This window comes from Tupaia chinensis, unplaced genomic scaffold (genome assembly GCF_000334495.1).
Source record: "Tupaia chinensis unplaced genomic scaffold, TupChi_1.0 Scaffold000258_1, whole genome shotgun sequence".
In the NCBI taxonomy this organism is placed as follows: Eukaryota; Metazoa; Chordata; class Mammalia; order Scandentia; family Tupaiidae; genus Tupaia; species Tupaia belangeri.
Genome location: NW_006159738.1, coordinates 2037462 through 2053667, shown reverse-complemented (window position 1 = coordinate 2053667; position 16206 = coordinate 2037462). Strand labels below are relative to the sequence as shown.

The following is a 16206-nucleotide window of genomic DNA, read 5'->3' as shown; positions in this document are numbered from 1 at the left end:
CGTATATGAAGAGGCTTCTCTTTTTTTTTTTTTTTTTTTAGAGAGGTTTTTGCTATAAGGCACATGTGCTCACCAGAAAGACAGAGGAGACAGAGAGACAGAAAGTGAGAAATCCCCCACCCTGGGGTGGGTGGCCGCGGCGCAGTCCCTTCTTCTCCACTCTCCTCTTGGGATCTTGGGCACGTACGCACATGCTCCCAGCGGGTCCAGTACTCTAACCACAGTCGACTACATGGGAGTCCCACGACAAAGCCTAAGTTATGCCAACTGCTGGTCCCAATGAGGTTCGTCTTATCTGGGACTGCTGATTGGAGTGCCTGCCCGTGACCACCCCGCATGACTGGACTTCCGCGCAGCACAGCGGTGGTGGGATAACTGCATCTTTTGCTCCAAGAGTGAGTGTCCCAGCAGTAAGGAGGAAGCTATGTGGCCTTCTGTGACTTGCCAAGAAGTTGAATACTGTCACTTCCGCCACATTCTACTGGTTAAATGAGACACGAGCCTACCTAGAGGGAAGGAATAGAGGCCCCAGCTGTGAGGCATCCTCAGGAGTGGGTAGCTGTGTTTTAAAACCATTGCAGGTGGAAAACTTACCCTGGGACCCAGGTGGGTTTGGTGCGGGAGGGGAGAGTGGGCTCTGCCATTTGCATCACATGACTTCCACCTCTGGTTTCAGGATGCCTGGACCCATAGTCATCATATTCCAGCGGGAGAAGAGGGAGCGGTCCCTTGTAAAAATGCTGTTCCGAATTTGCATATATCACTTCTGTTCGTGTCCTTTTGGCTGGCTGACTTCTCCATGTAGCTGCAAAGGAGTCTGGGAAATACAGGTCCTGGCCATCAGCCATGTCCCAGCTACATCTCAGTGGGGTCCTGTTACTAAGTGGAAGCAAAAAAGAAATATTAGGGACAATGGCATTTTGTAGTACTATGTATGTTTGTATGTGTATGCATACGTATGCACATATGTTTTTAGGTCCGTGTAGAGTATAGACATACATAAATAGGGAATAACATAAGGAAGTATTAGTCAAAGGACACTGTTTTGGTTAGACAAGATGAATTGACAGAGGTCTCTCATATAATGTAGCCTACAATAGTGTAGCTGACAATCCTGTATTTATACGTCAGCGTTCGCCAAGAGGGTAGATCTTATATTAAGTCTTTTCATCACATAAATGAACAGGAGGGCCTCCCGTTGCGCCTCAGTTACGTGCTGCACAGGGGAAGCTGGATCCCATATGGCTGACCAGGGTTCAGTCCTGGCCCAGCAGCTTGAAAAGTACACCAGGTACACGTACCCAGGGTCCTGATGAGATGCAAAATCAGAGGAGAAAGAGTGACGGTGTGACCAGGACCACTGGGGGTGCTTTCTCTCCCTGTCTCTCTAACGTACATGCTACGTGGTATAAAAGGTGACAGTAATAGGGCCAGCCGGTAGTGGGGTGGTCAGGGCGACTGAATCCCACATGGTCAAATGCACCGCTGAGTCCCATGTCTGGCAGCTGCAGTAGAGAAACGTGCTGGATCCCTGTGCGTGCTCCAGATTCCGAGGAGCGTGGAGGAGAAGGGAGTGCAGTGTGGCCTTTCCCCAGGGGGAGGGTGACTTTTTAAACTTTTTCCTTCTCTGTCTCTCTCCAGTGAGTCCATGAGCCCTGTATCAAAAACTAAAAATAATAATAATAGTAGTAATAATAATTAGAAAAGAGAATGGGAGAAAACTTTTGGAAGTGATGGGTAGGTTTATGGCATAGATTGTGGTGATAAGTTTCAAGAACATATACTTACCTCCAAACTCGTGGTGTGTACATTAAATATAGACAGCTTTTTTTTTTTTTAAAGAGAGAGATTTTTTTTTTTGCCATAGGATGTGTGCACTTGCCAGAGAGAGAGACAGAAAGATAGAAAGCAAGAAATCACCCTCCTACCGGGATGGCCATGCCACAATCTCTTCTCCTTCATTTCTTCACGCATGTACACGCACCCAGAGTGGGTTAAGCTGCCTGGTCCGGGATTCCAACCGCTGTTGATCATGTGGGAGTCCAGTGACATAATCATTATGCCATCTGCTGGTCCCATATGGATAGCTTTTTGTTTGTCATTCATATCTCAATAAAGTGTGTGGGTTCTTCTTTTATTTATTTATTTTTTTAAGAGGGTGATTTTTGCTATATAGGGCACATGAGCTTGCTGGAAAGATGGAGACAGAGAGACAGAAAGGGAAAAAAATCACCCCCCAATCCCTTCTTCTTTAGTCTCCTCTCGGAGCTCTGGGCAGTTACACACATGTGCCCAGCTTGAGTTTTAAGCCTCTGGCTTTGAGACTTGAACTGCGGTCGACTACAGAGGAGTCCAGTGACTTAACCATTATGCCATCTGCTGGTTCCATTTTGTTTTGTTAAGAAATACGTAGATACAGAGGCCGGCAGGTGGTGTGGTGGTTAAGGGCGCGAACTCTCACATGACCGATGGTTTGAGTCCTAGACTTGCTTTCTTACTCCTCCCTACTCTGTCCCTCTCTGGTCAAATTATAAGTAAATAAATTAAGTAATTCTAAAAGAGAGAGAGAGAGAGAGAGAGAGAGAGAGAGAGAAATACATAGATACATAGAATATAGTTGAATACAGGAAAGGTCCAGGAGAAGAATGTCATACTTGTTACTATGGGACAGAGGGAGAAGACAGAAAAGGTATATATTTAAAGCAGACTCGAGCCGGGGCTACAGTGTGTTAATTTTTAACAAGGATAACATCTTCACATTTTCCTTGTGAAATTAAATATTAATTCAAACCGAAGAGGGCTCAGTGAGCAGTTGGCGGCTGATTTTGTGGCCTTCCTCTTATCTGTCCTGGTCGGCCCTGACACCAGCATGCGGAGACGGTGCAGGCCCTTTATCTCCCAGGAGCCTCTCGGTCCGGAGGCCCCACCCTCGTGAAGGTTGCGTGCTCCCTCTCCACATGGGGAGGGTTTCCTCTGTTACCCGTTGACATTGTTGACCATAAGAGCTGTCTTGGCACCGCCGAATTCCAAGTGATAATAGCCTCGCTCCACCCAGATAGCTTTCTAATTACAGTGGGGAAGTTACTGACTGTACAGTGGAGAAACAGGTGTTCCCGTCTACCGCCTTCGCCAAGCAGCCCATGTCAACATCGTGGGCCCGCCCCTGGCCTAGGGGTAAGGGAGCTGGGTCTCACGTGACTGACCAAGGTTCGAACCCCAGCCATGGCAGCTTAAAAACCACACCTGGTGCATGTGCGTATGTGTCCCAAACCCCAACAGGACGGAGAAATGGAGGAAAAGGGTTTGTGGCGTGGTCAGGCCCCATCTCGGGCTGCTTTCTCCCTTTCCCTGTCCCCGGCCAGCATCCACATCCTCTAGCAATTAAAAAAAGTTAACATCTTGGACATCGTGTTCCTCTTGACAGAAGTCACTAAGGACACAGCCGCACTTTGGTGGCATTCCGGCCCCGTAGCCAAAATCCAAGCATGAAGAAACCTCAGGCTCACTGAACTGAACTCGTTAGAAATGTCGATGGATGGGACCAGCAGATGTTGTAATGGTTACGTTGCTGGACTCCCACGTAGTCAACTGTAGTTCGAGTCCTGGACCCGGTGGCTTAAACTCGTGCCAGGCACATGTGTGTGTGCCCAAGATCCTGAAAGGAGAGTGGATGGGAAGGGATTGCAGCATGGCCACCCTCCCTGGGGGGTGATTTCTCGCTTTCTGTCTCTCTGTCTCTCTCTTTCTCTCTCTTTCTAGTTAGTGCACGTGCCCTATAGTAAAAACCTCTCTTAAAAAAATATGTATGTTGGGGCTGGCAGATGGTGTGGTGGTAAAGGCGGCTGGACTCCCACACGGTTGACCATGGTTCGAGTCCTGAACCTGGTGCCTTGCTTTCTCACTATCCTTTCTGTCTCTCTCTGGTCAACTTCCAAAAAATAAAATAAAAAAGGACAATGGATAGAATTAAATAATTTTTTTAAAATGTCAGTTGATGGGAACCAGCAGTTAGCATAATGGCTATGTCTCTGGACTCCCACGTAGTTGACTGCGGTTCGCGTCCTGGACCCGGTGGCTTAAAACTCACGCTGGGCGCATGTGCGTGTGTGCCCAAGATCCCGAAAGGAGAATAGAGGAGAAGGGATTGTGACGTGACCATCCCCCCTGGGGGGTGATTTCTCGCTTTCTGTCTCTCTGTCTCTCTCTGTCTGGCGAGCGCACACGCCCTATAGCGAAAAACCTCTCAAAAAAAAAAAAGTCAGTTGATGACAAGGGTAGAGACGCTGTTTTGGACTCGAGGAGACCAGAGAGAAACAAGCAGTAATGCAGGGCTGGGGCCGCCCTGAAGCCACGGTGGAGGAGGACTGCCGGCGAAGAGTCAGCAGGTGTGCGTCTGGAGGGTCGAGGAGGTCATAGCGTTGTATTGTATCGAAGTTAGCTCTCCTGTATTCAGGCCCAGCTGCGTGGTGCAACAGTAATGATAATGTGCTGCTCAAGAGAAGCTGGATCCCACATGGCAACTGTGGTTCAAGTCCCCAGCCCGGTCTGCCTGACATGTATCGGGCACGCACCCAAATGCCCAAGATCAGATGGGCTGGAGGGTGGAGGAAGGAGAGCACGGGTGGCCAGACAGTGGAGGGCACTCATCTCTCTCCTTTCCCCGTCCTTCTGTCTGTCTCCTCCTCGTGCACATGCACACACCCTGTCATGAATAACGAACAATCATTGGAAACGTTTTTGTGTATGAGGTTATTGTACTGTAGAGATATAAGAGAATACTGCTATACCCAGAATATTCAAGAGGAGAGACTCACACTGACTGCACCTACGTGGTGTAGAACAGGAGGGGCGGGTATCGGAGGAAAAGTGCCAAATAGTGAAGATTTTAGGTTGTGGGGCTGTAGTCCCTGTCACAGCTGCTCACTCTGCTGATGGAGTGGTGTAGCCACCATGGACAAGTCTAAGTGGATCGTGGGGCTGTGTTCCAGTAACACTTTATTAATGGGGTCTGTGATTCCAATTTCATAAAATTTTCACAATAGTCTTTAGATTTTTTTTTTTTGGGGGGGGAAGGCTTTTGCTATAGGGTGCGCACTCGCTAGAAAGAGACAGAGACAGAAAGCAAGAAATCTCTCCCCGTGGTATGGCCACGCCGTAATCTCTTCTCCATTCTCCTCTCAGGATCTTGAGCACACATGCACATGCCCCGGTGTTAGTTTAAGCCACCGGGTCTGGGACTTGAACCATGGTCGACCACATGGGAGTCCAATGACATAGCCATTATACCAGTTGCTGATCCCTAAATAAAATAATTCTCAAAAAATATTAAATACTAAGTAACAGGGAATTTGTGAATTCATGTAAGCTTGAGTATTAGGTAGTATTACACTCAGACTTGGTTAGACCCAAGAGCTGAAATGATGCCATGAGAATTCTGTCTCTTACCATCTCTCCATTCTGTCCTGTTTGGCATCATACTTAGGCAGGATAGCCCACTGACAGCCTCGGAGTCACTTCCACCAGATTAGCAAGACCCAGGACAAAAAGAGCATCTCTAAACCAGTCATCCCAGCCAGAGTCCTAGGGGTGACTCTCATTGGTCTAGCTTGAGCTGTGTGTCCAGGTCTGAACCAATCAGTTGCCAGAGGATTGGAGGACACTGATTGGTCAGGCCTGGATCACATAACCACCTTTGGCATGGGCACCTTCTGCTCTTATCCCAAATTTCTGGACTGAGCATTGATTGGAGGTGGCTCTAGAAGGCATAGTTGGTTGCTGTGACCATCAGAGGGAATGGAACCTGGGTAGGAAAAAAATAGAAGTCATTTATTACTCAGGGGTTGTGCCACATGGCCTTCCTTGTTCCTGGTCTCAGTTTTCCAAGCTGCATCCTTGAGACTTGTGTCACTGTAGTTGTATCATTTTAGCTGTCAGACTGTGACCTCTATAATTATTCCCCCGACAAGCAAACTGAAAACGAGCTGCTCACGTTCACCCACCCATCGCCCCTGGTTTTTCCGTCTTTCAGGAGACGCACAGAGTCTATAAGCAGAAGCTGGAGGAGCTGACAGCGCTGCAGACCTCGTGCAGCGGCTCCATCAGTAAGCAGAAGAAGCGGCTCCGGGAACTGAAGCACACCCTACAGAGGTAGGTGGGACTGCAATGCAGAACCCCTCCCCCAGCTCGCAAAGACAGAAACCCAGTGTCATACCGGCCGAAGCAGAGAATAGGAATCTGGAAAATCCCAGGAGGCATCCCTGAATTCAGGGGACAAAGGGCATCTTTAGGGACCAGACATTTCTTCTAATTAATATCCGCCTTCTAGACTGACTCCGCTCCTGGGCTGCCTCTGTGTGGCCACCTCGAGGGCTGCTGGTATCTCCTGTATCATCCGGCCCTGTTGCCTGCTGCTTGCCACCCCAGCAGAATGAGAACTTTTCTCTCCCCATACTCAGCAGAAGTTCTGAGTGTGATCCTCATTGGCTGCGATTGGTCATATGCATATCTGTGAGCCAATCCCTGCAGGGCAGGACTAGCTCATGCACTTGGACCTAGGGAGTAGGACTGTCCCCCTTGACCATATGGAGGTGGGGAAGAAGATGAGAGGAGGTTCCCAGGGGACATTACGGTGCTGTTACAAGTGAAGAGGCTCTGCTGGCCTGATAAATAGTAGGTAGCCTCACAGACTACCTGTGGGGACCTTCCCCACCAGGGCCCCTGGCATTGGGGGTGCTAGGTGGCATTGCTGGGGGGATGTTCTTAAACTGATGATGTAATTCAGTTCCCGAGGCCAGGTCATTTTGCGTCCTGATCCTTAGATTGTCATGGACTGGGAAATCCTCTAGTTGCTCACAAGTCAGGGGTTCAGTGGGTGCTGCGATGTCCCTCATCAGGCAAGAAGCAGGCTCTGAGCACCTGGTCTCTAGCCACTCAGCAGGGCTTCCTTCCATTCCAGGGTTTGTGCTTCCTGGTCAGTTCTCTCCTTGTCGAAAGGGAAACTTAGGGGAGGGGGCCTGATTGTACCCTTGACAGGGAGTGATTGCCCGTTTTGGAAACAGAGGCCCCTTAGTGAGGGGTAGAGAGTGTGGGTGGTTCTATGTGCAGACATCACGTGTGTTGGGAATCCATGTCTTACTGATGGCAGGACTCCAAGTCCCAAGTCTTCTCGGTGGAGGGGTTTCCAGCCTTGGCACACTGAGAACTCTGCTGTGGGGGGATGTCCTGTGTGTGTTTGGGAGTTTAGCAGCACCCCGGGCTCTACCCCCTAGATGCCAGTGAAACCCCAACCTCTGTTGTGACAGCCGGAAGATCTCCAGACACTGCGCGGTGTCTCCAGCCAAGAAGCACTGAGTGACACGCTGGGCACATGTGCGTGCGTGCCCAAGATCCCGAGAGGAGAATGGAGGAGAAGGGATTGCGGTGTGACCATCCCCCCTGGGGGGTGATTTCTCGCTTTCTGTCTCTCTGTCTCTCTCTGTCTGTCTGGCGAGCGCACGCGCCCTATAGCAAAAACCTCTCCAAAAAAAAAAAAGAAGAAGCACTGAGTGAGAGTTGACCCATGGGTTAGCTGTGTAGACCAAGGATCCCTCCCACTCCAAGGGTCTTAAGTCTCTTGGCTAGTTTCCTAGTTCTAAGTTAATTGTCACCCAAGAATACTTTTGGGCTTCGATTGGTTGACTACTCATGCCTGTCTGTCCTTGCAAATCCTCAAGTTATTCCTTTAGAATAGGGGGAACAGGGGCTGACAGAAGGCATGGTGGTTGAGGTGCTGGATTCCCACATGGTCAACCGCAGTTCAAGCCCTCAAAATCACAACAAATAGATAGATAGATAATTTTTTTTTGGATTATTTATTTAATTTTATTTATTCATTTATTTTAATTTGGCCAAAGAGAGATACAGAGAGAGAAAGAGAGGGAGGGAAAGTGAAAAAGCAAGCCACCAGGTCTGGGACTCAAGCCATTGTCAGCCATGTGGGAGTGTCCAGCACCTTAACCACCTGCTGGTCCCTAGACAGATAAATGTTAGGACAGGGAGATGGCCTAATGGTCACGTCGCTGGACTCCCACGTAGTTGATTGCAGTGTAGTTTGAGTCGTGGACCAGCGGCTTAAAATTCATACTGGGCATGTGTGTATGCATGCCCCAAATCCTGAGAGGAGCATGAAAGAGAAGGGGTTGTGGTGTGGCCATCCCCCTGGGCGGTGATTTCTCACTTTCTGTCTCTCTGTCTCCTTTTGTCTCTCTGGTGAGTGCATGCACCCTATAGCAAAAATCTCTCTTTAAAAAAAAAAAAAAGTGAGGACAAAACCAGCATTGGGGGACCAGCAGTTGGTGTAATGGCTATGTTGCTGGACTCCCATGTAGTCGACTGCAGGTTCAAGTCCGAGACCCGGTGCCTTAAACTCACACCAGGCACGGATGTGTGCGTGCCCAAGAACCTGAGAGGAGAACGGAGGAGAAGGGATTGAGTCATGGCCATCCCCCTGGGGGGTGATTTCTCGCTTTCTGTCTCTTTCTTTCTGGTGAGTGCAAGCACCCTATAGCAAAAGCCTCTCAAAAAAAAAAAAAAAAAAAACACCCTCAAAAAACAAAAAGCCAGCATTGCCTGTCAGAACCCGTTGGCCTGTCTGATGTCAGGGCCAGTCATGGTCCTGGTGCTGACAGCGGTGTCGCTCACAGCATTCACTGTCTCAGGTAGCCTGACCTTAGCCCACTCCTCAGGTATGGGCACCGGGCAGGGAGGTTTGGGACTTTCCCAAGATCACAAAGCCCCAGGGAGCCAGCATCCACCCAGAGTACTGCCGAGCACCCCGGCTGCGAGAGACGTTGGGGTACAGAGCAGGAGGGCAGTGCCCAGGGCGTCCAGAGTCTTCCTTCCCCACAGCCTGCCCCTGGCCTGCTTCCCCACCCACAGGTACAAGCGCCATGCCAGTCGGGAGGAGGCGGAGCTCGTCCAGCAAATGGCCGCGAACATCAAGGAGCGGCAGAATGTCTTCTTCGACATGGAGGCCTACCTGCCCAAGAGGAATGGGTAGGAGCCCTCCCACCCCTGCCACCCCTGGTGCTGGGGTTCACGGGGCCCCTGCTGGGGTGCAAGATTGAAGGGGAGGGGCAAGCCAGGGAAGGGTAGAGGAGACTCCCCGCTTTCCTCCAGGAGCCCTGCTGTCGGCTACATTTCTGGGAGGGCTCTTGTGAGGACCCTGCCACTCAAAGGGTCGTGTTAGGGCCTGGCCCTCCTTGGGCTCCCTTTCTCCCTTTCCATTGTGCTCATTCTATTCTTTTTTCCTTTTTTTTTTAAAGAATTATTTTATTTTGGGGATCAGCAGTTAGCGTAATGGCTGTGTCGCTGAATTCTCATGTAGTCGACCTTGGTTTGTGTCTCGGACCCGGTGGCTTAAACTCACGCCGGGCATGTGTGCGTGTATGCTCAAGATCCCGAGAGGAGAATGAAGGAGAAGGGATTGCGGCATGGCCATCTCCCCTGAGGGGTGATTTCTCGCTTTCTGTCTTTCTGTCTCTCTCTGTCTCTCTGGCGAGCGCACGTGTCCTATAGCAAACCCCCCCCCCAAAACAAAAAAAAAAATTTTTTTTTTTATTATTTATTTATTTATTCATTTATTTTAATTTGACCAGAGACAGACACACACATAGGGAGAGGGAAAGTAAAAAGGCAAGCCACTAGGTCTGGGACTCGAACCATGGTCAACAATGTGGAAGTGTCCAGCACCTTAACCACCACGCCACCTGCTGGTCCCTGTATATGCATTCCATTCTTAGCAAGCCTTCTCTGCACACCAACCCAGCTGCTTAACCACTCTCACAGTCTCTTCCTCGGCAGTTCTGGGAGAGGTCTCAGAGCTATGGGACAAGCCCAAAAGAGAATCCTTTTTAGTTTTTAAATATAAATTTTTTTAAGAAGTGTATTTATGTGTTTTTTTTTTTTTTCATTACAAGAGGTACTGAGCGACAGCACTCTACCAGGGTCTTCAGGCTGCACCACCCCAGCCCAGCTGCCCTGGATCATGGCGCACCATGTGCCCAGGTGCTCACAGAGGTCCTGGCTGTGGGTTTGGTTGCATTACTGCTGCCCTAGCACCTGGCTCTAAGAATCCTTTTAATATATATATTTTTAAAAGAATGATTTTATTTAACTTTATTCATTATTATTATTATTTTTAATTTGACCAGAGAGAGAGAGAGAGAGAGAGAGAGGGAAAGCGAGAAAGTAGTCCACCAGGTCTGTGACTCGAACCACGGGTGACCCTGTGGGAGTCCAGCTCTTCTAAACACCATGCCACCTGCCAACTCCAAGAATCCTCTTAATTTTTATTAAAAAAATTTTTTTGTTGTAGAGTTTGTGTGCTCATTGGAGAGAGATGTGAAGGCAGGAGTGAGGAATCACCCCGGGGGGGATGCATATGCCACAGTCCTTTCTCCTCTCAGGATTTTAGGCCACGTGCCCGTGTGGCCTGCATGTTTTCCAAGCCTCCAGGTTTGAGACTCAAGCCAACTCGGCCACGTGGATCTAGCCCCTTAACCACCATGCCACCTGCTGGCCCCCAACAATCAGTTGACCTAGAAAATGTACCTCCACTGCCCCCTCGTTAGGCAAGACTTAGTCACATGCTCACATCTTGTGGCGAAGGAAGCTGGGAAATACGGTCTCTAAGCCAGTGGAGGGGGAGACATGGGCCAGTCGTAGATGTCATCTGTCACGTTCTCCAGTTCGTCGTCCTCACTCGATGGGGGCCCGTTTGACCACTGAGCTGAGCACCCACTCTAACGTCAGAGCGAGAGGGTGGTGCTTACCCACTTGCATGTTTTTGACGGGTTTGCTCTCTGGCCTGTGAAGGAATGCGGCCCTCACTGCTCTTTTTTTCCAGCCTGTACTTGAACCTGGTCCTCGGCAATGTGAATGTGACCCTCCTCAGCAACCAGGCCAAGTAAGTGTGCCCAGACCCCACTTGGCACAGCGGGACCCTTGCCCTCCCCACTGAGCTCAGGGAAGACGGGTCCCAGCTGAGGTTTTTGCAGAAATGGAAGAACCTGATCCGCCGGGGCGCTGGCTCTGTCTTTCTAACTCTGGGTCCTCCTCAGGGGTAGAGCACTTAGAGAGGTTTCCTTCCTTCCTCTCACAGAGAGGAGAAATGGCCCCTCTCCTGCTCCGCGCCTATCACACCATTTCACAGGGAATGGGCATTTCTGCCCACCCCGAATCTACCCAGTTCCAGGTGAAACTGAACCGTGGCGTTTCTGCCTCAGCAGTTGGGGGAGGGAGGAGAGCCCATCTGCCCCAGCCTGTCCCCAGCACAAGCCAGACCCCCAACCCAGGAGTGCGGGAACCTCGAGCTCTCTTTGCCCTTTGCCCTAACTGGACCTCACCGAGTCAAGGCCAGGTCTCTCCACCACTGGGAGCTGAGGTCCTCGTAGGGAGCTGGACAGACGGGGCGGGTGGGATGGGAGCAATGCGTGAGCTTTGCCGGGGCGTCTGTCATGGCAGGTTTGCCTACAAGGACGAGTATGAGAAGTTCAAGCTCTACTTGACCATCATCCTGCTTCTGGGCGCGGTGGCTTGTCGGTTCTTCCTCCATTACAGGTACTGGGCGCGGCGGCAGGCGGCCGTGAGGAGGGGCCCACAGGGGGCACCCCGAGGGACCCAGGTCTTTCCTCCTTCGGCAGCATTCAGTGTGACAGAGTCTGGGGGTGAGCAAGCTATAAGAGTCTGGGGCTGAGAAGATTATTTCTCTCTTCTCAGCCCCGTCCTCCCTACCTCCATTCGAGAAATACGGATTAAACAGCCACTGGGAAGGCCTTCTCCGGTGGTAGTTACGGAAGAGCCCCCGAGGCACAGCCACACGAGGGACTGTAGTGCGGCTGCACCTCGAGAACAGGCCCTGAGCACAAGGAGCCAGACACAGAGGCCCCAGAGCGAGTGAGGCCGTTGATAGGACGCGTCCAGCCCAGGCCGGTCTGTAGAGACAGAAGGCAGATCGGTAGATGCCAGAGGCCAGAGGAAGAGGGAGAGTGACTGCTGTGGAGTGGAGAGAATGTTCTGGAGTTTGGAGGTGGTGATGGTTGCATGAAGCTGTGACTATTCTAAAACCCACTGAACCATTTAATTTAGTTGCCAGAGGATACCTGAGCTTGCCAGAGAGGGACAGACAGACAGCACCCCGAACGGAGCATGGCCCCACTGCCATCCCTTCTCCGTTTCTCCATCCTGCCGAGACCCAGGGCATGCACACACGTACAAACGGCTATTGTCGAAGCTGTCAGGGCTGGGATCTGGGCCGCAGTTGGCCCTGTAGGATCTAGCTTAACTGCTGGACGTGGGTGGGCCCTGGATTGGATCCTTTGTAAGGGTGAATTTTGTGAATGTGAATTATATGTCAGTTATGAAAAAAGAAGAAAAGAGTCAGCCAGACTGCCTGGTTAAGTTCTGGCTGAGGCCGGCTAGCTGGCCCCTTGGGTGGCTTCCCTCTAGGAGCCTGTTTCCCCATCTGTAAAATGAGGGCGACCGCAGCCCCTACTTCTCAGGGCGAGTGCTCCCTGCCTGTGGGGGGTGCAGGCCAGCGCCTGGCACACAGCAGAGCCCTGGAAAGCAAGCTGCCATTGTTCGGGGAGGACAAGGCCATCAGGCTGGGCAGGGGAAGGCCAGGGGCCAATGGCGTGCTGCCCCTGCTCGCAGGTTCCATTTCTCCCTCCAGCCCCGAGTTTTCTGCCCCAAGAGGAGGCCAAGTGCAGTATGGGCATCCAGCCCACCCGTCAAGGGTTCATTTCCTGGCAGGCGCTTGGCTGGGAGGCCAGCTGCTGGTCTGGCCACTCGAATGTCCCAACAAAAGCTCTTTTAGGCCCTGGGCCCGTGCGGCCTGCTCCCTGGACCTGGGCTTGGCCCATTTCCAGGAGGCCTGCGGTTGCACACAGCAGTGGTGCCTGCCCATGGATTCTCTGGAAGCGGGTAAAAAGTTCTTTTTTCCTTTTATTTTTTTCTTTGTCAGAGGGCACGTGTGCTCACCAGAGAGAGAGAGAGAGAGAGAGAGAGAGAAAGGGAGAAAGCACCCCCAGTGAGGCGTGGTCACATTGCAATACATTTTCCTCCGTTTTTGATCCCATCAGGGTTTGGGTCGTATATGCTATATTACAAATAGTACGTTTTCTGTTTTTATTCCTATTAGGCTGGTCTCTTGGGCTAATGGCTGACCACACGGTTCACATCCAGCCACTGATGGCTTGTAAAACCGTGTTAGGTGTATGTGTCTGTGTGTACCCAGTACCCTGGCAGGACGGAGAGATGGAGTGGAGACTGTGGAGTGGCTATGCCACTAGGGGGCGCTTTCTCTTCCCCACCTCTGGCAAGTGGAGTGTACTCCAGCAATTTAAAAAAAATGCCCTGTTGCCATCCACCAGAAAGTTCTCATCAAAGAGAAAAGACTTCTAAGAGGTAGGGTGCTCTGGGCTGAGTGGTGGAGCGACTTGACAGGCAGGTAGGATTCAGGCAGAAGGGTGAATTTGGGCCCAGGCCTCCCAGTGGACCAGTGGAGAGAGGGTCAGACCCCCTCTGCCTTCCCAGGTTTCCAGAAGCCAGGCCTGCACAGTGGACAGCCCTCAGGCTGGTTTGCTGCCCTGCTGGGGTGAGAAGGGGAGGGCTGTCCTGGTTCTTATGTGGGCTCCCCTCCCTGGGTCTGCCTTTCTTTGTGCCAGGGTGACAGACGAAGTCTTCAACTTCCTGCTAGTGTGGTACTACTGCACCCTGACCATTCGGGAGAGCATTCTCATCAGCAACGGCTCCAGGTAACTGGGGGCCTGGCTTCTGGGGGGCACAGAAGGCGTCAAAGGGCCATCTGTCATGGAGGGAGTCACGTTGCACTGACACCCTCAGGCCGCACTCCCTTCCTCCCTGCGGGGCCCTGGGACTGTCCTGACTCGGAGGAGGAAGAGCGCGTCTGCTGGTGAAGCCACATCTCTCGTTATGGGAAAGTATTGCCAACCTAACTGGGTTAGCAACGCAGGAAATGCGTTTTCTCATTAAAAAAAAACTAGCACATTGTGTCTAGCTTCAGGTCAGGCTGAGCCCGGGTGCTCAGATAATGCCATCAGGACTGGCTTCTCTCCACCTCTCCCCTGCCATCTGCTCTGTTGTCTTTATTCTCAGGCTCCGCGTAAACACCTAGAAACCCCAGGTTCAGTGGAGTACCATTCTTGTATCCAGGCACTGGGGCTCCTGGGCTGGGTCCATGTGCTGACTGGGCCCTGAGTGAGCACCATTTCTAGAGAATGCACTGCTGTGACTGGCCAGGCTGGAGCCTCACATTCACCCCTGTAGCTGTCATCAGAAGCATGGAAGCTGAGTACCAGGATCAGGATTAGAACCACATGGCTGGCCATATGGGATCCGGCTGCCTTAACCACCAGGCCGTAGAGCCAGCCCCTGGAGGCCCCGCCTCTCAACACCACAGTTGGATGAGGTTTCCACCTTCTTGATCTCATTATAATTACTCACCAATTTTTCTTTTTTTAAGAATTATTTTATTTCAGGTGGCATGGTGGTTAAGGTGCTGGACTCCCACGTGGCCAGCTATGGTTTGAGTCCCGGACCTGGCGGCTTGCGTTCTCACTTTCTCTCTCTCTCTCTCTCTTTCTCTCTTTCAACTCTGTCCTTCTCTGGTCAAATTAAAAAAAAAAAAAGATAAAGTTAAATAAAGTAATTCTTTTAAAAATTATTATTAATTAATTAGTTATTAATAATTTGACCAGAGAGGGACACAGAGCATGGCTGTGGACAGGGGAGGTATCAGAAGCAGGAGGGGGGATCCCTCCGGGTGTGGGACACACCAGGAAAACTGCGGTGGTACTAAAGGTGGGGGTTGGAGGCCCAGAGCCAGCTCTCCCTACCCTGGAGTGCAGCAGGAGCGTCTCCGTGGTTGGTGGAGTCCGTGCTCTGATGGGGACACGGGAACAGCTGCCTCTGTGCTTGTTCGTGGCTTCGTGTGTGGGCCTGCTGTTGCCTGCCCCTTTGCTGTTCATCACACATTTACGGAGTATCCCCTGAGAGCCGACCCTGAGCTGGGCACTGCGAGCGTTTTGGGAAGCACCCACAGAGATTGCTAGAAAGGGGCTTTCATGGCACGTTTGCCTCAAGGCCTGTCCGGCTGCAGCAGAACCATTCCCAGGCCCGTGAGCCCCTGCTGGCCTGAGGAGGGGGTTCACAGGAGGAAGTGCAGTCTGGAACGGAGTGATGGGCCAGATCTTCTAATTGTGCCGTCTTCTAGAAGGACGACCGGAGCTCTGACCGACTTGTGGGGGAGGGGATGAGCAGGTGGGCTGACTCTGGGTGACTAAAACATGTGAGTCACTCTCAACATCTGTTGGAGAGTCAGCCTCATCCTCCCCCAGCTCCTTCTCAGAGCTGATTTCGTCTGGGGCAGGGCAAGGAGAGCCGTATGAGGTTTGCGCTCTGGTGTCGCCCCTACCCAGGCAGTAGCTAGGAAACCACGCCAAGAACGCCTGTGAGGCAGCCGGCGGTGGGGCAGGAGTGGTCCAGGGGCCCAGCTGAGAACTGCACCTCTCTCATCTCTGCAGCCTCCAGGCCACCCCAGAGTGCTGGGTTAGTGCTCAGTGAGCACCCCGTGGGCTTTGTTGAAATGAATCAAGCCCGGGCTTTGCAGTGAGGTGGGTCCTTGGGGCCATACCGGTGCCAGAGACTGGAGCTGAACCATGGGTACTTCCTGGAGGCGGCTGCCTGTTTTGGTGTGATGGAAACCTGAATGGGACAGGGGGTGTGGCCAGAGAAGCCGGCCTGGTGCTTAGAGATCTCCAATGCAGCCTACCTGTGCAACGAAGCTCATTAGCGCCTTAGCGCCATGCAATAAGCACAACTTCCAAGCACATTTTGCAAATGATGGAAACACACCCAATAGGGACCAGGTGTAGAAGAGGATGTAGGGGCATAGACAGCTCAGAAGTTCAAGGAGGCGAGGACTGCAGCAATGTCATGGTGCCCTTCCCCTCCAGTTCCCTACCCTGTTTCCCTCGAACTTCCTGCAGGCCAGCCCAGCTCACACACCACTAGGTCAGTAACCTTGGAGAAGAAAACCTCTTCCTTCGCCCCAAAGCCAGCCGGAATCTTGAGACTGGCTTCTGATTGGCCAGGCTTGTGGCACACCCTGACTTCCGAGCCAATCATTGTTGCTGGGGGGCAGCACGG

The 16206-nt window shown here is 51.7% G+C and overlaps 1 protein-coding gene across 1 annotated transcript in view; it reads left to right on the top strand.

The window, feature by feature from the left end:
• The window catches only part of TMEM120B (transmembrane protein 120B), a 74016-nt gene that overhangs the window by 40632 nt on the left and 17178 nt on the right, over positions 1-16206 (top strand). Inside the window, exons 3-7 of the mRNA XM_014588067.1 lie at positions 6029-6147; positions 8917-9033; positions 10886-10945; positions 11503-11598; positions 13704-13793. Of these exons, the coding sequence (XP_014443553.1) occupies positions 6029-6147; positions 8917-9033; positions 10886-10945; positions 11503-11598; positions 13704-13793 (482 nt within the window). The remainder of the gene's footprint in view (positions 1-6028; positions 6148-8916; positions 9034-10885; positions 10946-11502; positions 11599-13703; positions 13794-16206) is intronic.